At 43.4% G+C, this 26014-nt stretch overlaps 1 protein-coding gene across 1 annotated transcript in view; it reads right to left on the reverse strand.

Annotated features, from left to right (window-relative positions):
• LOC134620315 (NACHT, LRR and PYD domains-containing protein 12-like) overlaps positions 1-26014 on the reverse strand; it is a 290226-nt gene that overhangs the window by 19006 nt on the left and 245206 nt on the right. Inside the window, exons 4-7 of the mRNA XM_065470093.1 lie at positions 23469-23710; positions 21577-23368; positions 14430-14603; positions 2847-3020 (exon numbers count right to left, since the gene is read on the reverse strand). Of these exons, the coding sequence (XP_065326165.1) occupies positions 2847-3020; positions 14430-14603; positions 21577-23368; positions 23469-23710 (2382 nt within the window). The remainder of the gene's footprint in view (positions 1-2846; positions 3021-14429; positions 14604-21576; positions 23369-23468; positions 23711-26014) is intronic.

Raw genomic sequence — 26014 nt, forward strand, 5'->3', positions numbered from 1 at the left:
GTGACCTGTCCGCGCGGTGCACAGAGAACCCCGGTAGTTGTATTGCGGAGTCCGGTACCTTGTCCGATAGCCAGGTTTCTGTGAGGCAGATCACGCAGCAGTCCCGCATCTCTCGCTGGAATGAGATCCGTGCCCGAAGCTCGCACAGCTTGTTCTCCAGAGACCACACATTGGCCAGTAATAAACTGGGTAACGGTGGTCTGTTAGTGTGCCGTCTCAGTCGAACCAGAACGCCAGATCTTCTCCCTCTGCGTCGGCGTTTGCGGCCTCCACGGGCCCAGAACAAAGGCGTCTCAGGTGAGATGAATGGGGGGTCTGCAAACGGAGGGTCCGTGTTGCAAAACCTGAACTCCAGAAAGTGGTGAGAAAGTCCGTCTTTTATGTCCAGTAAGGTTTGTCGGTCGTACACAAGGAGACGTGCTACTCGTGAAAAAATAAAGAAAAAGTAAAATTAAACACAAAAAACAGCTGTTGCTTGGGGGAGCTCGCGACGAGGCTGCCATACTCGGCGCCATCTTGTTGATTCAGTCTGTCTGCATTAATGATGCACAAAAGACTGAGTGCAAAGAGGGAGCAAGGGGGATGACAGAGAGATCGTGCTGTGTGATAGGACCAAAATCTCATAGCCTGTTTCATATCCCATTTCTCATTACAATCACGATATCTAACACAAAATAGTGCATTTTCTGTTAATTATGTGAATCTTGGGCAATTTGACCTGTGTGAAGTATTTTCGGCTGGGCGTTGTGTACCTGGAATCAAGTGTTTTGACCGATGCATGAAACTATATATTTTTAGATATAAGTTGTAATGGCCGCCATTTTCTTTGAGTATTTATTGGATGGCTTGATGCGGGGAAAAGCCAGTTCTAACGTTTGAGTCTAAGGTTTATTTTGAGCACCTGACTGCTCTTTTTTGCTTCTCATCCATAAATTTCCTCCATACTCTTTCACATGATTCTTGCGTGGGTGGTAGAAGAGAAAAAAAATGTTGCCATATTTTGCAACACCACAAAACAAACGATAGCGTAAAATGTGAAACGATATATGTCTTCATATTGTCATCCTAAATATTTCGACATATCACACAGCCCTACAGAGAGATGGTACAAGAGCATCAAGAACCTAGCAAGGAAATGAGCAGAAGGATTTTGGAGCCTCTTGGATTGAATACCAACCAAGCTGTTATGAAGAAACTCCATCATATTATTGTTCAACATGTCCCAGGGTTCCTCTGGGATCATTTGAACTTTTAGAACTGCAGCATTTTCCAATGATTAGAGTCTAAATTCAGAATATGATCCACTCATTTCTACATCAACACATATTTAAACACGATTGTGATCAAAGCGCATCAGATTATTGTTGATCATCAGAAATCCTCGGGCTCAGCTCTACAATGATTTCCAGTTTCTTTGCTGTAAATGTAGAGCAGGTCCTGAGAAACATTAGCAGCATGACAGCTGAGTGTCAGCTTCTTCTTCTCGTTCTTCATCATTAATGACACTTTGTTTTCATTCATGTCTTCATCACATTTACTTTTGAACACTATTACAGTTCAGTCACAGATTCACTCAAACACATGATCATGATTCATGTGAGGAGCACACATCTGTTACCTGTTCTTTCTTTCATGGTTAAGCTTGTACACTGATCTACAGCTGACTGACACTGAGTCATTTCCTCCTTCATAAAGTCAAAGCTCAAAGGAGAGAGTTCATCTGCTCAAGTTTACCTCATTACAAAAGCAGAAATCCCAGTTAAAGATTAGTTTGTTAAACATGAAGCTTTTACAACCAATCAGTCATCAATATATCAGGATGGGGACGGCAATGACATCACAGATTTACCATCAGCTTAGAATAAAATCTATGATCTCCATATTTGAAACTGAGAGACTCTGTGGACAGTGTTGCTGTCAGATTGGACGTTTCCTGCTATACAAACATTTACTGTGTTGCACACTTATCATTGATCAATCATTGTTTGATTAGAATCAATCACACTGATGGAAACGTGTGTGTCACAAGTGGATGTTGGAGATGATTTAAATATCTGAGTGAAGATGAGGCTGAAATGACTTTAAGACTAAAACTGAATTCAAACATTTTAAAAGCAGCTGCAGACACTCTGATTGTAATCTGATTAGATTTCATCACGAAATGTAATCAAGTTACAGCTGAATCATTAGATTTTAAATCAAATGTAAAGCTAGGATTCATCTGATCAAAGTTCAAGCTGCTCAATGATGAGCATGGACATTATAATAAATGATGGATGGAAAATCTGGATTATAAAACAGTTCAGTCAGCTGAACATTTTCAACTCTGTGTTCCTGGTGTCACTAAATGACAACATGAAGCTGTGATTGGCCGACACTTTGAATGCAGTTAGCACACAGAGGCAGACTCTGTCTAAACCCTCAGAGCAAAAGCTGTCTACATGTTTCTGTGAGTCCCATTGCCCAGCATGTCGTGCAGCACTGTCAGTTTGTAAATGTGCAATAATTCCTGCTCCAAACTGTTTCTGTTTCACAGATTGATGTGTGCCGTGACCTTTGACCTGCTAAAGAGAGTCAGCTGTGAATTATTCATTGTTGTGTCTGATACTTAGAACTGAGGAAGAACAGTACACAGTTAAGGTCGGCAGCGTGCCGAGTATCGCTGTTTGAAATGTGAACATTGTTCTGCTACAGTCAATGGACTAAACTAGAGAAGAGGAAAACAGACTTTACCATGAAGATCTTCAGTGTGGATCATTATAATATCAGCCTGATGTCTGCAGTTTAGTGTCACCACAACTTTTACATCATATTCATCTCAGCACAACTAAAACATGCTGACTGACCTCAGAGTTTCAAGTCCACATCCTGGACTCTCCAGAAAACCACACAGCTGCTTCACTCCTGAATCCTGCAGCTCGTTCAGGTTCAGGTCCAGCTGTCTCAGATGGGAGGGGTTTGACTTCAGTGCTGCTGCCAGATAATCACAGCTGATCTCTGACAAACCACAGCAGCTCAATCTGTATAAAAAATGAAAGATGTACATTTATTAGACAAAGTGTGTGCTTGAAATCATTCAGTGTTTCATAATCTATTCAGAGCTGAAGAAGGTTCAGAGTGTAGAAGTTTGGAAAATGGAAACTCCAAACAGCTGAAGCCAACAGGAAGCAGCTTCAAACAAACACAACAAGAGAAAAAACTCTAAATTTTTTGCATTAAAGTTGTACATTTATCATAAAAATACTAAAAAGTTGTGTTTTTCCTTCCAGGAACCACATGGCTTCACTTTTAAAGGTGAAGTGTGAAAGAAATGGACATATTTGAAGTCCAACACCTTTTTCCAGTAAAATTATTAAAGCAGACAAACTACAAGCTCATTTTCATTGCAACAAGTCATCTTCTGACCTGGACTAACAACACTGGTCTCTATGTGCAGCTGGCTGTGAGACCAGTGCTCAGGGAGCGTCTACAAAGTGCAACACTGAAAGAACATCACACACAAATTCTCTTCCAACATCTCCAAAAGTTGAATCTGTTCATCTGGACGTAGCGTTTTGTGGGAGAAACGTTTCATCACTCATCCAAGTGACTTTTTCAGTCTCAGCTGACTGCAGGTTTCCCCAATCTTATAAACAGTACATTTGCATAATGACTGAAACCAGCTCACTGAAGGAACAATGGGCTGGGAGGTCAGTTCCTTAATCATAATTATGCAAATCCTCATGACCATTGATCAACAACCACTGATCAATGGCCATGAGTACCATTCACAGAGAGTTGGGGAATGGCTGCAATCACAGCATTGTAAGATGGTGACAGATGTACCCTTTGGCCCCCTCCCCGATTCAGAAATGGTCTTTCCCTTTTCATGTAAATGGCCTCCTTGACTCCGCGCTCAAACCAGCGTTCCTCCCTGTCCACGATGTGTACATTCTCATCATTGAAAGAGTGTCCTGGCCTGTAGGTGTAAATATACTGCAGAGTCCTGGCCTGACGAGGTAGCCCTTCTGTGTTCTGCCATCCGCTTCGCCAAAGGTTGTTTGGTTTCCCCGATGTATAAATCCTGGTAATCCTCTTGGCACTTAACAGCGTACACTATGTTACTCTGTTTGTGTCGGGGGACCCGATCCTTAGGGTGGACCAATTTTTGGCGCAGCGTGTTTTGGGGTTTAATAATAATAATGGATTGCATTTATATAGCGCTTTTCGAGACCCTCAAAGCACTTTACAATTCCAATTGTAGCCACAGCTGCCCTGGGGCAGACTGACAGAAGCGAGGCTGCGATATTGCGCCATCGGCCCCTCTGGTCAACACCAGTAGTGAAGTGTCTTGCACAAGGACACAAGAACCGGGGCTCGAACCGGCAACCATCCGATCACAAGGCGAACTGCCAACTCTTGAGCCACGATCGCCCTCTGGTTTAAAAGCCACAGAGATGCGGTGTTTAGAAAAAATGCGTCTCAGCCGTTCAGATACTCCTGACACATATGGGATCACTACAGGCTTTCGCTTGGGCAGTGGTTGTCCTTCTCTCTTGGATTGGCTGGAGCTTTCTTTTGGTGCCTTCCCAGCTTTGACAAAAGTCCAGCTGGGATAACCACATTTACTCAGGGCCTTCTTGATGTGACGTTCTTCTGCTTCCCTGGCAGCTGTGTCTGTGGGGATGGTGTTCACTCTGTCTTGTAGCGTCCTAATCAGAGATGGGCAGTAATGTGTAATCCAATTACAAAAACTGTGATTTTTTTGAGAGAGTGTCTCATGACAGTGACGTAAGCGAGTGCGACGTTCGTGGCAACAGCTGTGTGCAGATCAACAAAGGATAATATATCGAGTGTGGGAGAGCATATGACAGTGCAGCGTTTAAAGCGTGGAAGTACTGACCTTACTTTGAGTTTGATTCCGTAAAAAGTGATTGTGGCAGGATGAATATTAAATGTGTTGGTTCATCCCACTTTTAGTCAGGCGCATTAGGGGGCGCTAGTATAAATAAAATTAAACTAGTCGGGCGGACGGCAATTTGGAGTAATACGGTGATTCCGTCTGCTCCAGATTTAAGGTTTTATTTAGTTTGTATGTTTGGCTCTTTGTTGTTTTGATTTGTAGTTTGGGTTTTGTTACACCACTGGTAGGAGGCCCTTTTTCTAGCTGCGGATCACCAGTGTGTTCCTGCAGTTAGGCTATCCCCAGCGTGTGCATATTAGTTTTGTTGAAATATATTATAATTTTCTTTGTTTCTTTTATTCAGATGCGGAGGGCCTGACGTGGAGGAGACTGGGGTGCCTTGGTGGTGGAACCCTTTGAGTGTTACACACCTGCAGTTTTAGTTTATTAGTGTGAGCGTGTGACAGTGTGCTGCACTTGTGAATTGGTGAGTTTTCTTTTCTTTTGGAGTTGTTTTTGTGCGTGTCATCCCTGCCCCTCCACTGGTAAGCCTAGGCTCTGAATACTTTTTAGAATATTTGTATACTGATATTTATGCTTGTGGGTTTATATGCTGTTTTAAATAATTATTAATAAATTGTCTGTTTTATCACTAAACCACATCTCTGTATTGAGTATAACGGATCTGAGTGTCTTCCTGGTAATTAGCATTATTCAGATGCAGTATTCTCTGGGTGAAATTCCCAGGGTGGCGTTGTCTTTTAAATTGTGAAGAGTATTTATTCCATCCACACCTCGTGCTGCCACATGACAAAAACATTAGTGCCTGCTGTACAGTGTGTGGGAAGAAAACTTATTTTTACAGCGAAAAAAAACCCCTAAACTTCCAAGCAAGCACCGAGTACGCTGCCACGGAATGGGAAATTCACAGAGAAACTCGCGGATTCTTCCACTGACCGCTGCGGCACACCTGCACCAGGGTAAACCTCTGCCTACCCCACTCCTGCTTTACAGGTGAAAATAGAGCAACGGGACTGCTGAGTCTTTGATTTTATTTATTTTCTACTGTGTTTCACTTGCATTTATTTGAAAGAGTGAGTGTAAACACAAAAAACTATTTTACTTTATGTGCTGGAATGTGCAGAAAATAGGTTTAAATGTTAAACAAATTTCTTCCAGTCAGAGAATGTTGCATATAATTTAATTTTTGCTTGATGCATAAAGTTAAAAGATTAAAACTAATAAAACAAATTTTAAAAAGAGACTTTTTCCATTTAATTACATTTTATATGATGCATTATGCAGAAAAAGTAGAATTGGGCTGAAAGATCTATCGCTTTATTACCTATTCAGGTTGTAAATCATGTTTTTAAGAAGTAACTAATTACTTTTGAAAATAAATAATCAGTAAAGTTACGGGATTACTTTTTGAGGGAAGTAATCAGTAATTAGTTACTGATTACTTTTTCCAAGTAACTTGACCAACACTGGTCCTAATGACACCCAGTTTGTGCTCCAGTGGATGATGAGAGTCAAACCTTAAATGCTGATCCATATGAGTAGGTTTACGTTACACATCACTTTTTAGATGTCCCCCATTACTGATGGAAATCTCACAGTCTAAGAAGGCTAACCTGCCACTTTTCATATCCTCCCTGGTGAATTTGATGTGTTGGTCCACCGAGTTAATGTGATACGTGAAATGTGGTACATCCTGAGATTCGATTTTTACCCAAGTGTCATCCACATACCTGAACCAATGACTTGGTGGTGTTCTAGGGTAGGATAGCAAAGCCCTCTTTTCCACTTCTTCCATGTACAAATTGGTCACAATGGGAGAAACTGGGGAGCCCATGGCACACCCATGTTTCTGCCTGTAGAACTGACCCTTGTATGTGAAATAGGTGACATTAAGACACAGTTCCAAAAGCAAACACACTTGGTCGATGCTGAGGGTGGTCCTGTTGCTGAGGTTGGTGTCATCCTGTAATCTCTTACGGACTACCTCCAACGCTTCCGTGACTGGGATGCAAGTGAAGAGAGATGTAACGTCGTACGAGACCATGGTTTCATCTGCCTCCACAATGACATCTCTCACCTTCTCAACAAAATCCAAGGTGTTCTGGATGTGGTGTTCAGAGCTGCCCACCAGCGGGTTGAGGATCGAAGCCAGAAACTTTGACCGAGTTGATCATACAGACAATCGGTCTTAAAGATGCACCCTGCTTATGTATTTTCGGTAAACCATACAGACTTGGTGTAGATTCCCCTGGGTACAGCCTGTGGTATGAGGTCCAGTCAATAGCATTCTCTTGTTCTAACTGCTTCAGACAGTCTATCACCCTCTTCCTGTAACCACTTCCTTTTTTTCTCATTTCAGGGGCTCATAAGTATTTTCGTCACTGAGCAGTGACAAAATTTTCTCATGATAGTCTTTCTGGTTTAGCAATACTGTGCACCTACCCTTGTCTGCCGGAAGGATGATAATTGTGTTGTCATTGCTAAGTGATGTGAGTGCCTTCCTCTCCTCCATGCTGATGTTGGATGCTGGAAATACTCCGTAGACACGGAAATCGAAAAACTCACAATAACAAGGTAACCAGGAGGGGATTAAAGAAGAGTGGGGTGAGAGCCAGACTAAAGAGGGAGACACACAAACAACGAGTGCTCCCGTCCATTATCCTTGCTAATATGCGGTCTCTCCGCTCCAAGCTGGATGAGCTGCAAGCCTGCGTCAACCACCTGCATGAGTACAGAACTGCCTCTGTTCTGGCATTCACGGAATTGTGGTTAAACAACAGCGACGACGACAGCGCACTGCACATTGATGGCTTTTCACCACCTCTTCATCTGGGCAGAGACCACGAACACACCGGGAAGCAACATGGTGGTGGCGTGTGTCTGTATGTAAACAAACGCTGGTGCTCTACAGTCACTGTGAGGGAGAAGCTGTGCACTACAGGCATCGCGCTCCTGGCTGTTTTCCTGCGCCCCTACTACCTCCTCAGAGAATTCCCTTAGCTTTTCATCATCATTGGGGTGGCTGTAGCTCAGGAGGTAGAGCAGGTCACCTACTGATCGGAAGGTCGGTGGTTCGATCCCTGGCTCCTCCAGTCTGCATGTCAAGTATCCTTGGGCAAGATACTAACCCCAACTTGCTCTCCGATGCATCCATCGGAGTATGAATGTGTATGAATGTCGTTAGAAAGCACTAAGTGTAGATAAAGTGCTTGTGAGAATGGGTGTGATTGGGTGAATGAGGCATGTTGTATAGAGCGCTTTGAGTACTCCGTGAGAGTAGAAAAGCGCTATATAAGAATCAGTCCATTTACCATCATCTTGGTGTACATCCACCCCAGAGCTGATGCAGCTAAAGCCACAGAGTACATCACCAACACTCTGTACAGACTCTCCCAAGTTCATCCTGGGTGATTTCAACCACTGTTCCCCTGACAAGTCGCTTAAAGGACACCAACACTATGTTACACGCAGCACACGTCAGGGGAAGACTCTGGATAAATGCTATGGCTCTGTACCAGATGAATTTAAAGACCTACCCCTCCCCCCTCTCGGTTCAGCAGACTATCACACCATCCTGCTGGCCCCTGCTTACACCCCAGTCATCAAGAGGATTAAAAAGGTCACCAAAAACATCAAGCAGTGGACAGAGGAAAGTATCCTCACCCTACAAGGATGTTTAGAAGCCACTGACTAGGACAGCCTTCTTTCTCCCTCTGATGACATCGACGAACAAGTCAACACAGTGACATCATACATCTCCTTCTGTGTTGACAACACTATCCCCTCAAAAACAGTCTCCATCTACCCCAACAAGAAACCCTGGATCACCAAGGAGCTCAAGGAAATCCTTAATAAAAAAAAAGAGGATTTTCTTCACCGGCTCTGCACTGGACAAAAAGGAGGTCAACAGGGAGGTCAAAAGGGCCATAAAAACTGCTAAACTGGAGTATAAAAACACTGTTGAAAAAAAATTCACCACAGGGGACCTACACTCAGCCTGGCAGGGCCTCAAAACCATGGCCTCTGTGAATACTGCGGTCACCACCTCCAGAACCATCCAGGTGGAGGGCAGCAACCCCTCCTCCCTCCCTGATGACCGCAACGCTTTCTACGCCAGGTGTGAGACGGACAACATGGCCCAGCTTGAGGAGTCCAGATCCTCACTCAAACCTGGCAGCTCTGCACTCACCGTCAGGACTGAGGATGTGGTGAGAGCCCTCAGGAGGACCAGGGAGAGGAGCTCACCCGGCCCTGACAACATCAGCAGTCGAGGTCTGTGGCATTGTGCAGGGCAACTGGGAAGCGTGTTCCGGACTCCTTTTCAACACTCAATTGACAGTCACACCGTCCCCCAGCTGTGAAAACACTCCACAGTCATCCCCATCCCCAAAAGAAACAACCCAAAATCTCTGAGTGATCATCGTCCTGTGGCCCTCACCTCCCTGGTGATGAAGGCCATCGAGAAGATCATGAAACAGCACATCGTAAGAGCAACTGACCCCCTGATGGACCAACTCCAGTTTGCTTACCGTGCACGCAGAGATGTCGATGATGGCGTCTTCATCTTTGACTACATCCACAAACATCTGGAGCTCCCTGACTCCTCCGCCAGACTTCGGTTTGCTGATTTCTCATCAGCGTTCAACACTCTGCAGCCTCATATCCTGGCCACTAAACTTTCCTCCAGATTTCACCTGGATGATCAGCTGATCCGGTGGATATTGGACTTTTTGACCAACAGGACTCAGAAAGTTCGGGTCAACAACTCTCTGTCCGGTCTCCGTTCCACCTCCACTGGCTCCCCCCAGGGCTGTGTGCTCTCACCCCTGCTCTTCATCCTCTACACCGATGACTGCAGATCCACACAGCCCAACTGTCACCTGGTTAAATATGCTGACGACACAGTTCTCCTGTCACTGCTGTCAGGCCCCTCACAACACCACGGGCCCACTCTTAAGGAGTTTGTAGAGTGGTGTGAAAGCTCCAAACTTGAACTGAACGTGAGCAAAACCAAAGAGATGGTGGTGACCTTCTCCAGTAGGCAGAGGGATCTGGCTGCTTCAGTCACCACAACCAGTCACCATCCACGGGAAGCCAGTGGAGGTAGTTGAGGAGTACAAATACCTGGGAACCATCTTTGACAACCTCCTGAAATTCTCTGCCAACACAGAGGAGATTCTCAGGAGGTGCCACCGACGGCTATACCTCCTTAGGAAACTCAACTCCTTTGGAGTCAGCACACCCATCATGATGACTTTTTACTATGCCTTCCTGGAAAGCATCATGGCCTTCTCCATCACCTGCTGGTTCCACTCCCTCAGCCTTTAGAACAAGAACAGACTGCAGCACGACTGCATCAGTGTGCTCTAAAATCATTGGCCTGCCTGTCAGAACTCTGGCTCAGGTTTTCAGCCAACAGGCCCTTAGACAGGCAGCAGAAATCATCGACGACCCCTCTCACATTCTTCACCCCGCATTTCAATGGCTCCCCTCTGGGCGACGCTTCCGCTGCATTTCCTGCAGGACTGAGAGGAGGAGCGCCACCTTTGTCCCCAAAGCCACTCTGCTTTTCAACTCCAGCAGATCATTTCCCACACCCATAGACATAAACTACACTCTTCTTATACTACCAACACTTTATTCACTTTTAGTCACTTACAGTTATTTATTCGCCTTTCAGTCAGTTTAATTTTAAAACTGTGTAATTTTAAAACTGTATATACTGTATATTCTGTGTATTTATTATTTCACTCTTATTGCCTGTTCTTATTGTCCTTATCTTCAACGTTATGCTGCTCTGTTGTTTGTTAATTGCCCCTTAGGGATAAATAAAGTTTTCTGATTCTGATATGATGAAATGTTGTGTATTAGCAGGAAGTTATTGAATCATTTTCCTCATAAACCAAACAAAATGACTCACAAACATGTTTTTACAAACTCAGTGTTGGACTTTGATCAGCAGGATAACATGATGTTTAAAGGCATTTTAGTCACGCTGTATGAGAGTCCAGTTATTACTCAATATTTATGGATGATGTTCTTTCAGTGTTTCACTTTGTAGACAGTCCCTGACCGCTCGTCTTACAGCCAGCTGCACATAGAGACCAGTGTTGTTGGTCCATGTGGGATTAATCCAGTCACACACATGATGAGAATAATCACAGAGGTACCCTGGGTAATGATGAAGCACAAACTGGCATTTGTCATGAATCAACTGACGGAGCGTTTTGGGGGGGATTTCCTGCTTTTATTGTTGTGCTGATTCAAATGTGTGCTGACAGCTGTGAGTTCGTTCTTCAACAGTTAATGCTGCCTGACCAACGTGTGAACTTTGGACCCAGACGTGTAACACAAGTCAACGCACCGAAGCATCCAACCTGAACAGGGAACGGAGACGGCTCACCTACAAAGTAAAAGCTGCTCCTTTTGACTCCAGTATCAAAGAAAGTCTACAGTATTAAATAGAAAAGACAGAAAAAAGGTTTTGTTTGGTTTTAAATTGTGCAAAAATGACACTACACTAAGCTCAAATACCTGACAGACATTTAATCCCATTTCAGTTTGGCCTCATCCTGGGCCGGATTATCCAACACACACTCAGACCAGAGCTTTAGGGGCCACGCACAACTGGGCTTCCATCAAAGTTGGTGAGAAAATGTTGAGCAGGATGAGCTGCTGGCTAATCTGGAGGCTGTAGCAGCAGCTCACAATCACAGTGGATTTCCACTCATGAAAAAGCTCTGGCTGCTTCATTCAGTTCAGTTTCAATTTTATTTCTATAGCACATTTAAAAGTCCCAGGTACATCAAAGTGCTTCACAGACGAGCCGCATTTGCGGGGTTACAGCAGTAAAGGAGCAGGAAAATACAATTATCAGCAAAAGAAAATACAGTTATAAGATGGTGACGTGGTAACAAGCATGAACCGGGGAAAAGTTAAAAAGTAAGTTGTTTGGAAGGCAAGCTTTAACAGGTGGGTTTTTAAACGTGATTTAAAGGATTGGATGGATTCCGACACACGGACATCAATCAGCAAGCTGTTCCAGAGTTTTGGTGCAGCAAAAGCAAAAGCATGATCCCCCCTACTCTTCCGTCAAGACATTGGTTGCATTAAGAGCCCCTGGTTAAAGGATCTGAGTGCTCTCGTGGGGATGTATAGGTCAAGGAGGTCAATTAAGTAGCTGGGTGCCAGGTTATTTAAAATTTTAAAAGTGTATAAAAGGATTTTAAAAACGATACGATTTGGCGGGGAGCCAATGAAGGTTGGCGAGGGTGGGTGTGATATGGTCATGTCTTCTGGTGCCACTTAAAAGGCGTGCTGCGGCATTCTGGACTAGTTGCAGGCGTTGGATGAGGGAACGTTGGAGGCCTAAATAAAGAGAATTACAGTAGTCCAATCTCGAAGTAACAAGAGCATGAATGAGCTTTTCAAGGTCATTATGTCGTAAGTAGGGCATTGCCTTAGAAATTTGGCGTAGTTGGTAGAAGCTGGTTTTCACCACTGCAGCCACTTGCTTGTCTAATTTGAGAGAACTATCCAGCACTACTCCAAGGTTTCTGACAGTAAACGAAAGATGACTGGCATAGCATCCCAAGGTATCCGATAGCTGTTTCAAGGGCATGTGACTGTCAAAGATGATAATTTCTGTTTTGTTTTCACTAAGGGTGAGAGAGTTGTGCGGAAGCCAGTCTCTAACATCACGCAGGCAGTTGAACAACGGCAATAGCGGGGACTGGAGATCCAAATCCAGAGGAAAATAGATTTGGATATCATCCGCATAGCAATGGAAAGAAATATTACGATTTCTGAAAATTTGTCTTCCTGCTTCATTTCTCATTTCATATCAGAGACTTTAAAGCTTCAGTGAAGCTGTACTGTGATGCTTCCTTTCCATATTCCGGTGAGGCCTACATAATGATTTTAGCTGTTCTGTACACACACTGTGTGCCCTGTATATCTAATTATTGAAGAAGGAAAAGAAGCCGAGCATTCAAATCCAGCTGCTAAGGTCCGTCACACATTTGTGCCCAGGGCTCTGTAAGCTGAACATCCAGCCGTGGCCACATGGATTTAGTGTGAACAATAAAATAGGCAGTGATGTTTCCACATCTGATCCACAACATAATGACATTAAAATGATGTGATTACATGGAAGTGGCAGATCCAACGTAGATCATTGATGTGCTTCAGCTCTTCTTACATTTTACCCCCAACACAATTCAAAAGGAGCAGCTTTTACTTTGAAGGCCAGCTGTCTCTGTTTCCTTTTTTTATTGTTGGATAATGTAACAAGTGCCTCAGTGTGTTGAATTGTGTTACACAAAAATAAAATTCAAGTTGTTAAGGCAGAATCGAGCGTTGAAGAATGAATTCACACGTCAATAAACATTTTCATCAGCACAAGCAGGACAATGAAAGCAGGAAATACCCCAAAACTGCCATTTCTCATTCTACAACTTCAACAACTGCACATGAATTAGACTTCATACACAGACCCACAGTCTCTGATTGCTCTGAAATCTCACTGACAGCCAGGAGAAATAAAGAAAAGTCCAGACTGACAGTCTCTGTGGGGTTAGGCAGTGAACTGCTCACGCTGCGTTCAAGTGCATCACAAACTGTAGGAATTGGATCCAACTTTGTGAAGCAGATTTCTTATCAGCTGCTGTTTTGAACATTTCTCATTTCCTCATGAACTGTATTAAACTCTGTCAATGAACTGAGAACTATTTCTACATTTGAAACTATGGATTTATTTTCTCATTCACTTCTGTACGTTAGTGTATAAATGAATGTTAGACTGGGCTCCATGGAAACACTTGGACTGGTCTCAGCTGCCTGCTTTCTGTAGTCATTCCAACAGAGTCCTTTCTCTTCTCCAGCTTCTGCTTGAAATCCTCTCACAGAGCCTGAGTCCTGCTTTGTTGTCATGTTTGGGCCTGTGTTAGGCTGCTCTGTGTTCCTCTGCTTTAACACACACCTCACCACAGCAGCTGTGTGGGTCGTCTCTGTAGCAGCCATATCAGCTTCTGATACCATGAACATCATCACAACTCCTAACTTCACCTTTATTAGCTTTGACATTCATGTCTTTCTTTCCTCTCTCTCGGTTTCCACAGAAGCTCAAAGTCTCTGCAGCCTGTTTTTATCTGCTATCATCAGATCTTTAACAGCCTCATTCACATCACTCACACACTCTACAGCCTCATCAGCACTACTTCATCTTCACTGACTGATGGAGCACAACATGAACCTGTGGAGGCTGAAAAACTCTCCTGTCAAACATCTCCCCGTCACCACTCCACTTCTGTCAGCCTTTAAATGAACCCTGCTCAAGTCTGTCACTTCTGTTTGGAGCCAAAAGGAAAAACTGTTGTTCAGTCGTTTGGAAAGACACAACATGTCTGAAAGCACTCAAACTTCTTCACATTTGTCTTTAGACACATCCTGAACATTTAGGAACTAAAGAACGTTTCAAAGACCTGAAATATAGAAAAACAACAACAGCTGCAGTCAGTGAACTCACCTCAGAGTCTCCAGTCGACAGTTTGGACTCTCCAGTCCAGCACACAGAAGCTTCACTCCTGAATCTTCCAGATCATTTCCATTCATGTCCAGCTCTGTCAGATGGGAGGGGTTGGACTTCAGAGCTGAAGCCACAACTGGACAGTGAGTCTTTGAGAGTCGACACTGAGTCAGTCTGTGAATATAGAAAATATAAAATGTGTTATTATAAAATCAAAAAATCTGCATTAAAAACACAGACTGAATGTATATGAAGAGAAAACAGAGTGACATCATAATCTGATAAACATCTGTGCTTCAGCTCCTCTTACTGTGTTTGACATGACACAGTCTCGTTTACTAAAAGATGTTTTTGACAATGTGATTATGTGTTTGCTTTTTATTGTCAATAACAGTCTTCAGTCTGGGTGTGTCCCTGCCGTCTTTAAACATGCTGTGGTGGAACCTATTATTAAAAAACAAAACCTGGATCCAGCAGTTTTATCCAACTACAGACTAATTTCTAAATTGCTTTTTCTTTCTAAAGTCCTGGAGAAAGTTGTCCTTATTCAACTCCAGACCTTTCTAGATAAAAATGGCATTAGTGAAGTATTTCAGTCTGGTTTTAAAACGCACTACAGCACTGAAACTGTTCTTTTAAAAGTTTTTAATGACCTTTTAACTTTTACTGACTTGGGAGATTCTGTCATTTTAATACTATTAGACCTCAGTGCTGCCTTTGACACTGTAGATCCTAGGATTCTTATCTCTCGGCTTGAACACTGTGTCGGAATCAAAGGGACTGCATTGGAGTGCTTTAAATCTTATCTGTCCAACTGAGGTTTTTCTGTTAGGCTACGTTCACACTGCAGGGGAAAGCGCATCAAATCTGATTTTTTTGACCCTATGTGACCCATATCCGATCATGGTGTGACAGTGTGAACGGCACAAATCCGATATTTTCAAATCCGATCTGGGTCACTTTCGTATGTGGTACTGAATCCGATACATATCCTATGTTTTAGAAAGCGACTGCTGTTTGAACGGTCATGTCGCATTAAATCTGTCTTTTACGTCACTGACACAAGATGGCAATTATCAGCACCGGAGAAGCGCCCGAGAAGACATCGCGAACGCTTCCTGGCCATCCAGTGTAGATGTCAGTGAAACTGTTGGGAATACAACGTTGGAGAAATGTGAACATTTTATTTGTACTGTATAATCTGCAGATTCTGACAGAAATCTGCAACTATCCTTTGAAGCACCGCTCCTCTCTAAAACAGCAATAAGGATAATTATTAGGTTATTTACATTATTATGTAAATAACAAAATAACTTAAAGCAAAAATTGGGAAACGTAAAGTCCGAAGTCTTTATATTAAGGGCCATCAGTCAAACAATATTGTTTGCTCTGGCGCTAAACAGAGCGAGTTGTGTGTGACGTCTTCTTTTGCGCATGCGGGCCGCTTTGAGCGTTCACACTAGAGCGCGTTTGCTCTCGCATTTTATTTGTAGTGTGAACAAGCAGACAAAAAATTCGGATTTGATCAAAAAATCGGAATTGAGCATTAAGACCTGCAGTGTGAACGTAGCCTAAGATGAAACATAAATCTGTGAGTCCTCTGAAGGGTTTGCTAGATTGTTTGGAGTATGTTAAGGCATGGATGTCTTTAAACTTTCTTTACTTAAATGAACAGAAAACAGAGGTGATTGTGTTTGGTCCCTGTGACCACTGCGACTTTGGCCCCTTAGAAATTTATAAAAAAAAAACTTTTGCGAGGAACCTAGGAGTGATTTTTGACTCTAATCTAACGTTTGACAAACAGATTAATGCTGTAATCAAGACCAGTTTCTTTCATCTTCGGTTACTTGCTAAAGTGAAGCCATTTCTCTGTTTTAGAGACTTTGAGAGAGCCAGCCATGCCTTCATTTCATCTCACCTCGACTACTGTAATAGTCTTTACCCTGGTGTTAATCTGTCGTTAATAGTCGTTTTCCGTCAACAACCTCCATTTTAGACCCACTTATAGACACGTGACTGGACAGACGTCACATGCAGTAAATTTGGGCCCACGTGGGTTTTAGCATTACAACGTCTGATTGGTTGAAGTAACGTGAACGTGGCATCGTTACTGTGACTCTATTGGCTCAAACAATTAAAAAGAGGTGTCAATCACGCAAATTGACCAAAAGAAACCAAAGTTAAAGCCCCTCAGAGTTTAAAGGGCCAGAGGCCAATTAAACGCTCCATGCGCAGAAAAGGCCCGTTACCATGTAAATGTGTGTTAATTCTTCAAAAACGTATTTTTTAAAAAAAGCATTTTTAGGCATGTTAATAAAATTAATTAATGTCTGCTCTTAAATACCTAAAAAAATCAACTTGCATGGTGTCCAATTGTGTGCCAGAATTGGACATTTTTGTACAACGTCTGGATATTCATGTATTGACAGCGCTGTAATTTTTCACTGTTTTACTTTAAAAACATAAATCTTTGCACAGATGATGTTTATATGTTGTTACGGTTCTTATCATTTTGCAGAAAAAAAGACACTGCTAAAAATAAAAACATGAGAGGTTTTTGGACGAAGTTTGTGTTCTCCATTCTTTAAGCACCGGTTTGAGCACCGTTTAAGCACCGGCACCGTTTCAAAAGTACCGATTTGGCACCGGTATTGGATAAAACCTAAACGATACCCATCCCTAGTGCTGGATCATTGAACTAAGCTTATTAGTACTGCCGCGGACGTGTGTTGTTTTCTGACGCCCTCTTTTGGATTACCTTCTCATTTTTTTTGTCTTTTGCACCTGGAGTTGGAGGAGTAGAGGAGAACACAGGAGCTATACCATGAACTGGGGATTAATGTGTTGGAGTAGCTGTTTTTCACATCACCGTCATGCACTGTTAGGAGCTGGGAGACTTCACCACGGGGAGCCACTGTGTGAAGATTGTGTACTGAACTGTTGCAAATTCTCTTCTCTTGATCAGTGATGCGAATAACGGCGTTACAAGTAACGGTGTTACTAAACCAGAGTTATGATAAACAACATATACACTGTGTTTTTTACTGAATAGTTTCAGCACGTTTACGGTCTTAGGACAGCGCAAGCAAGCACTCTCTGCTTACGACCAAAAAATAAAAAAAACAAAACAAAAAAAACCACCCCTTTCGTGTTGGTGGAAAAATGTACCATGTCGACCAATCAAAAAATGATATGGCAACATTGCATTTGGTTGTTTAGGAAGAGGGGAAGTTTTAGGAGTGACGGCGAGTGCGAGAGAGAGAGAGAGCAGAAAAAGAGAGAGCGAGTTTTGAGATGTGAGAGATTTGGGGGTTTTTTGTTTTTTTTCCCCCCGCCTGTCCCGTTTGGTTCTTTTGCCATCAGAATTATTGTCTAAAGCAGGGGTCTCAAACTCAAATGAGCCGCGGGCCACTTCTGGCACCGTCATGTCATTGGAGGGCCACTTTAGTGTCCAAGTAGTACAAAAAAACAAACACGAAAACACCCACTAATATTTCCTAAAATGTAGTGTTTTGTTTGTTTTATTTAATTCCAAATATTGTGTAACAAGACAAAATTGCAAACATTTTCCGTTTCATTTGTCATATGCATTTGACGAGCAGAAGACAGTCACTCAGCAGTATAGTACAGTATAGTACAGTAGTTTCATTGAACTACCAAATAAACAGCTCTTTCTGGCCAGACACGTGGCAGCACTGTTGCTACAATTTTGTTTGTATTTAACAAAATAAAAATGCAGGCATAAGTGTACACATTAGTTTTCGACTGCAAGTGAAAATTATTTTCTTTCCAAATAAATCTCTCACTGAACTAACACAGCCAATCTCTCACCATGTTTGCACTCTCTTGTTACCTCGGCCACGTCCACAGCTCTGAACCGCGGTAAGGGGACCTCTGGATAATACTTTGGGTTCCGTGTCGGGCTCATAGCCGGGAATGAGCTTTACTGTCTGGGTCAACTGTGCTAGCAAGAGACAGAGAGAGGCATTGAAAGGCTGCTCCAGCAGAACTTTATTGTTTTGGAGGAAAACACGAACACGGTGTAAAGTCAAGTCTTAATAGCTTACTGGGCTCGTCAGGCACTCTTTTTGGCTGCAGTGGTTATTTTTATATTTACATGCTTCCATCTCCCGTTTCTGCTTGGTAGCACCTCGTACTTTTCGACTTTCCTTTTTCTCCCTCCCTCACGCTCACACACACACAGCGGGAGGGGCGGTCCCACACGTTCTCCCTGCAGCAAGGACTACACCGCCCATGAGGCTATAGTCTTAAAGGGCCATGCCTGTAACACTCTGCCGTTGTATTACATCATTTTTCATATAATAATTTTTAAAAAATATATCTTCACATCAATATGCAGGCCGCAAGTAGAGGTGACGTGGGCCGCAAATGGTCCGCGGACCGCGAGTTTGAGACCCCTGGTCTAAAGGCAAAGAAAGATGCCCAGCGGGGAAGAGGAACGGTGATAAAGGGCAAAAAACAAAAACCAACAAAACAAACAGACAAAAAATACATATATCGATCACCAGGATCACCTGTTGAGAAAGAAAGAAGAAAACAAGCAGAAGAAAACGAGAGTAATAAACAACATCACACCTACCTCCTAAGCACAGTGTGCTTTGAGGTAGGAGCCAAAAAGGATGTAGTTTGTGTGTGTGATCACCTGTGTGTACACCTGTGAGCATGAGCGCGCTTGTTTTTTTTTAAAAGGTTCCTTCATGTAATGATCTGCTAGAGGGTGTGGGGGAGCCACAGCCCCGTCCTCCAGGGCATGAAGCAGGTATGGAGGAGATCAAAACTCCAGACATCCAGAGGCCCCCAGAACACAAGAGACCAAGGAACACCAACAGAGGGGCAACCGCGCCACTGTCCCAGAAAGAGCTGAGGAGAGTCCCAGATGAGGGGTCACCAGCAGCCGTGGAGCAGAAGCCAGGGAGGGTTGCAGTGGCGTGCCCGTGAGCTCCGCCGGCAGCCAGCTGTGCCAGAGTGACCGAGCCCCAGGCTCCAGGCCCCGATTAGCAGCCACCAGGAGTGAGCCAGTGTGTACCTGAACGCCCATCCCCGGACACAAAGAACCACCAACGCACCGATGTCTGAGGGTGTCTGCCACTGGCAGGGGAAGTGGTGGGGGGAGATAGGCCTCCAAACCTTGGAGGGCCTGAGATGTCCCCAGAGAGATGGCGTCTGATACCCAACCTGACATATAGACACAGACAAACAGGCACACACAGATACAAACATCCATTCCCACCCTCATGCTCTCATATGCAATTACTCAGCACTCAACCAACGTGGAGACAGACATAAAGAGACACTGTACACACAATCACACTCCCCAAGCGTACGCTATACCCCAGGTCTAGGTACCCTTGCCCCTAGAGGGGGAAACTGCACCCAGACCCAGGTAGTGTTACCCTCTTCCCCAGGGTGGAGAGAAGCAGACCGTGAGAGATTTGTGACGTTTAGCGTGTTTGGAGTGTGTAGTTAATGTGTTGTCTTGTGTAGTTAGTGTGTAGTGTTGTGGATAGTTTTGTGTTGTGTGTCAGAACAATGAGGCGACTGCTGTCTCCAGGTAGAAACAGCAGTGATACACCTGCTGCTGTCAGACCTGCAGGTATCAGGCTGTGATGTTCTCCTTTATAGTGGACAGAAGTTATGTTTTTGGAGTGGCACAAATAATTTGTGTGGCATCTTATTGAAGAACAGCTGATTGTTCTTTAAATAGTTTGAAATGGTTGTTTTAAAAAAGGGTAAAAGGTAAATGGATGCAAATAACTGTTGTTTGCAAAAATTTGTACATAGGATTTTAAAATTGACAATTAATATTTGCATTTAAAGTTATGAAATATGATTCAATAAACATGTTTGTGGTTGTTACAGTAAAAAATATAACTTTTTCTACTCGGATTTTATGTTTTTTGTCTGATTTTAGATCAATTCTGTTAATACAGTATGTCAAAATGAAAACATAACTGTAAATTCAGACACGCGAGGTTGTGCTGAAAAGAATGATACCAAACATGGCAAAATAGTTTTAAAAGGTGAAATGTGGAGGGAAAACCAAAAGTAGTTAAAAATGGCCAATTATACCCTGGACCCCAGAGGGTAAATTTTTTTTTTTTTTTAAAGTAACGCAATAGTTACTTTTCAAGTAATTAATTACTTTTAGAATCTTGTCACTCAGTTACTAACTCAGTTACTTTTCTGAAGTAGTAACTAGTAACTATAATTAATAACTTTTTCAAAGTAACTTGCCCAACACTGTTCTTGATACATTTCTGCTAATTTCAGATGCTCAGTCACTCATGGTATGGAGATACCCTGACATAATCTGTGTCAATGGATCAGAGAATTCTAGTCTGAACAGGTCAGAATAGGGATGATCACTTAGATGAGGAGACACACACCTCTGTGGTTACTGAAGCTTCATGGATTCTGTTTAATCCTGGTTTGTTGATTATGATTTTTGAAATAACAGAGCAGCCCTACTCTCAACATCTAGAGTGATTCATGTTAATTCAAGTTGCCAGTTACCTGGTGTCTTCTTCTTTTATTCATTAAGTATTAATATTTTCCCAACTGAATTGAGACTCGTGGATTTAAAATGATTTATATTCCCCTCACTTTCTCGTTTTGGTTGGAGTACAATGTCCTGTAATATGTCTGACTGGCAGACTGAGTGTCAGACTGTAATGAATTTGAGTTCACAGGTGTACCTAATAAAGTGGCTGCAGAGTGTATATTAAAGCAAAAGTTCCACTGTGTTTAATCAGCCAGAGTGTTCACAGCAAAGAAAGCACAGATAGTGTCAGTCTGCTGAATCCAAACTGGGAGCACTGGTTGCACAGAAAAGGGGCCTGAAAACTGAAGGCTCTGCCTCCCATTCTAATTTTAAAAGTTTGAAAGCAAAGTGTTATTAGTGGGATAATACAGCACCACAAGGACTTTATGGGGACTGATCATTCAGAACATTTCATGTGAGAAGAACAATTAATTAAGTCAATATAAAAGAGAAGCATCGAAGAGATGGCTTATTTGACTGCATAATAAACTATTGTATGAAGAGGAACACTGTTTACATTAAATTACATCATGTCAAAAATTACTGACACTGTTTAATGATGTTAATGATCACATCTGGACTCACCGAGCCTTCATGCTGTACCTCACAGCTGGAATCAGTCTCTGTCGTCCCCGCCATGATGCGTTGTACTTCTTCAGGTCAAACTCATCCAGAACCTCCTCTGACATCTGCAGCATGAAGGCCAGAGCTGAACACTGGATCTCAGAGAGTTCCTTCTCTGATCTGTTCTCTGACTTCAGGAACTCTTGGATCTCCTGATGAACTGAGAGGTCGTTCATCTCCATCAGACAGTGGAAGATGTTGATGCTTCTGTCAGGAGAGAATTTATAACTGTTCACCCCCTTCAGGTTGTCGATGGCTCTCTGGATGGTTTCTGGACTGATCTCTGTCTGACCCAGCAGACCTCCTAAGAGTCTCTGGTTGGACTCTAGAGAGAGGCCATGAAGGAAGCGAACAAACAGGTCCAGGTGGCCATTTTTACTCTGGAGGGATTTATACATGACTCTGCTCAGGAAACCATCCAGAGATGATTTCCCATATGTTTGTCCCAGGAACATCATGAGCACCTCTGTCTTCCAGTTGGTGAAACAGTGGAACATGTAGACTGCAGCCAGAAACTCCTGAATGCTCAGATGAACAAAGCAGTAGACTGGTTTCTGGAAGATCACACACTCTCTTTTGAAGATCTCTGTACAAACTCCTGAGTACACCGAGGCCTCTGTCACATCCAGACCACACTGCTCCAGGTCTTCTTGGTAGAACATGATGTTTCCTTTCTCCAGATGTTCAAACGCCAGCCTCCCCAGCTTCAGAAGAACTTCCCTGTCAGCCTCCGTCAGCTCCTGTGGACTCGTCTCATGTCCCTCATGGTACTTGTTCTTCTTCCTCTTTGTCTGAACCAGCAGGAAGTGTGAGTACATGCCAGTCAGGGTCTTGGGCAGCTCTCCTCTCTGCTCTGTAGTCAACATGTGCTCCAGAACTGTAGCAGTGATCCAGCAGAAGACTGGGATACTACACATGATGTGGAGGCTCCTGGATGTCTTCATGTGGGAGATGATTCTGCTGGACAGCTCTTCATCACTGAATCTCCTCCTGAAGTACTCCTCCTTCTGGGCGTCAGTGAAGCCTCGTACTTCTGTTAGCCTGTCAACACATGTAGGAGGGATCTGATTGGCTGCTGCAGGTCGGGAAGTTATCCAGACGAGAGCCGAGGGAAGCAGATTCCCCTGGATGAGGTTTGTCAGCAGCTGGCTGACTGATGACTTCTGTGTGACATCAGACAGCAGCTTCCTGTTGGTGAAATCCAATGAAAGTCTGCTTTCATCCAGGCCGTCAAAGATGAACAAAAGCTGAGAGACAGCCAGCTTCTCTGCTGTGACCTTCTGTAATGTTGGATGGAAAACATGGAGCAGCTCCAGAAGACTGTACTGCTCATCTCTGATCAGGTTCAGCTCCCTGAATGAAAGCAGAACCACCACACTGACATGTTGGTTCTCCAAGCCCTCTGCCCAGTCCAGAGTGAACTTCTGCACTGAGAAGGTTTTTCCAACACCAGCCACGCCGTTGGTCAGAACCACTCTGATGGGTCTCTGTTGGTCAGGTAAGGCTTTAAAGATGTCCTGGCATCTGATTGGAGTGTCATGGAGGGCGTCCATCTTGGAAGCTGTCTCCAGCTGCCTCACCTCATGTTGGGTATGAACCTCTTCACTCTGTCCCTCTGTGATGTAGAGCTCAGTGTAGATTCTGTTGAGGAGGCTTCTACTTCCTGTTTCATCACTTCCTTCAGTCACACGTTCACATCTCCTCCTCAGACTGATCTTATGTTCATCTAAAACCTCCTGCAGACCAACATCTGCTGAAAGAAAAACAGAAAGAAAACTCTTCAGTGTCTGAACAACAACAAGAAGTCCAGTTTTCAGAAATGAGTCCATCAGCAGACAGATGTTCAGTCTTACTTTGTACACAGCTGCTCTGACTGGCTGTCTGCAGTCCAGCTCTGGTTCTGGATCTTTCTCCACACTGGGGACAGGAGGAGTCTCCTGATGAAGCAGAGTGGTCCCAGTATGGGCAGATGCACTGTCTGCAGACCCAATGTCCACAGCTGGTAGAGACTGGATCCTTCAGGACGTCCTGACACAAAGCACAGCAGGACAGCTGCTCCTCCTCACAAACACCGCTCCTCTTCCTCTTCCTCCCTCTGTGAACACATTTCTTTATCAGTAAAATCATTTACTGACTGTTGCTAAAAATATCCAAAAGCAAAAGATGGTGCAGAAGTTCTGATGGTCACAGTAGAGTGAAAGTGGACATACTTTGCTGTTTGAAGGCAGTGTTCAGTCTAGAAACAAAGTGATGTTTCATTTGATTTCATCAACACTAATGAGCTGCTTTTCTTGTCTGCCTGTCTCACCCCCAATTACAAAGAAAGCAGAAAGGTAGGAAAGACTAAGGAAAGGAGACAATCCATGGGAACACCAACAAATCACCTTCTGTACCATCTCTGGGTTTTACTGGTGACTAGCCTCTATGTCCACACTGGCTCCAGTAGCTCCTCTTTATATATTTATTCATTTATTATTTATGTGTGTGATTCTTCTGTTCTCGTTATCTTTATCACATCTGTATTTTCAGACTTCCTCTCCCTGCCTATATAAACATAGACCCTCCCCCGACCCCTCCTCTTTTAATAATACAAACAAAAAGGAATAAATGGCTTTTATATAGAGTTATAGAACTGTGTGTCATGTTTCCATTGCACTGATTTATCTTTATTTATGCAGACCCACGCTGAGCTGATATCTTGGGGGTGTCATGGTCGGACGGTCCTCCCCGGACAACCTGCTTGTGGTGTGCTTGTGTGTCTCTCTCCCTTTTGTCCTTCTCCCCGCTCTCCGGGTCCAGCTAGTATGGGAGCTGCACTTCCGGGGTAGAGAGTGTGGCGACCCCTGACCCGGAAGCATCTCCGCCCGGCAGCCGACACACCTGCACCTAATCTTCCACCCAGCTGCCGCTAATCATACTCTGTTTTGGGCTGCGGTATTTAACGGTGTGTCCGGATGGCAGTCGACACTGGATTGTACTCGAAGCTCGGTGGTAAAGTGTATTTGTTATTGGTGACGTAGCTTTAGCCGGTTAGCCTTCTCATCTGTTGCTGTTGTCTTTTAGGAGGAAAAAGTACGGAGCGGAGGGTTGGAGAGAAGGAGCTCGCTAGGATTATCACCCAGAGGAGAAGCATTACGACTGGGGAGACTCAGCTGCACTACCACTGGGAATTTGGAGAAAACCACTGTTGCACTTAGGAGCTTGGAAAGAAAGGCATCTGGACTTCTTTAGGTTGCTTGAAGTCAAATCTTGGCTCATGTGATTAGGTAGAGGATCATCAGGGGGTCCTTTTGTCCCTCTTTGGGGGGACACTCCCACGGGGTTTAAATCTTGGACTCTCCACCATTTGACCCTAGAACTGAAGAAGCTTCTCGGATGAGAGGTGAAACATCTTCAAGCAACCTAAAGAAGTCCAGATGCTTTTCTTTCCAAGCTCCTTAGACTACAATGACCTGGATTACTGAGAACCTTCACAGACACACTGTTGCACTTCTTTTAATGTTTGAGACTGTTTTTTGAGCACTGTAAATAAACGCACTGTCTGCTTTGCATCCAGAGCTCCACGACTGAGACCATATTTCCCATTACCTTCGTTCTCCAACATAGAGGCAGAAGGTGAAAAAGTATGTATCTTTGCTAGACTGGTAAAAAAAAAACTGGTAAATATTCAAACATTAATTCCATAATCTAAAACTCATCAGTAAAAAATTATTACAACACCAATCCCAGTAAAGGGGACAAGGCACTACAACTCATTTTTATCAGGACAAGCTTTCCTCTGAGTTAAACTAATAAGACTTTTCTCTGTGAGCAGCTGGCTGTGAGATGAAGGCTCCAGGACGTCTACATAAAGCTTAAATATTTCAGAATATTTCATAGGTTCGGTCTCAGGGAGTGAAACTTCACCACAGTCATTTTCAGAGCTCTAGTCTCCTGCTGGTCAAACTACAACTCTTAGATTAGAACTACAGACTTCCAAATAGTACTTTAGGAAACGTATTCTCACAGGACAACATGACAGATTATTTCCATCTTTGTCCAAATGTTTTATTTTCATCAGTTTTAGTGGTTATTGCATATATTTTAAATGAGTTGTGTCTAGGAAGTAGATAAAAAAGAAAACAAATCAGACAGAAATATTTCTGATTTAGCTGTACACAGTATGACAAGAAATTGTTGTTCAGTGTTATCCTGATGGTCGTCTCATTAACACCACCCAGTATGGTTGGGGGGCGCTAGTGAGCACCGACTGGAGTCGAGGTGTTTCTGTGATTCCTCATACTCTCTTCACATTTTGGACATTTATTGCCTCATACTTCACGACTCCCGGTTTTCTTTGAAGCACACTTGTTTCCCAAATTGAACAGGATGCCCAAATCAAAGACTGAAAAAGCTAAAA

Source organism: Pelmatolapia mariae, linkage group LG3_W (assembly GCF_036321145.2).
Source record: "Pelmatolapia mariae isolate MD_Pm_ZW linkage group LG3_W, Pm_UMD_F_2, whole genome shotgun sequence".
In the NCBI taxonomy this organism is placed as follows: domain Eukaryota; kingdom Metazoa; phylum Chordata; class Actinopteri; order Cichliformes; family Cichlidae; genus Pelmatolapia; species Pelmatolapia mariae.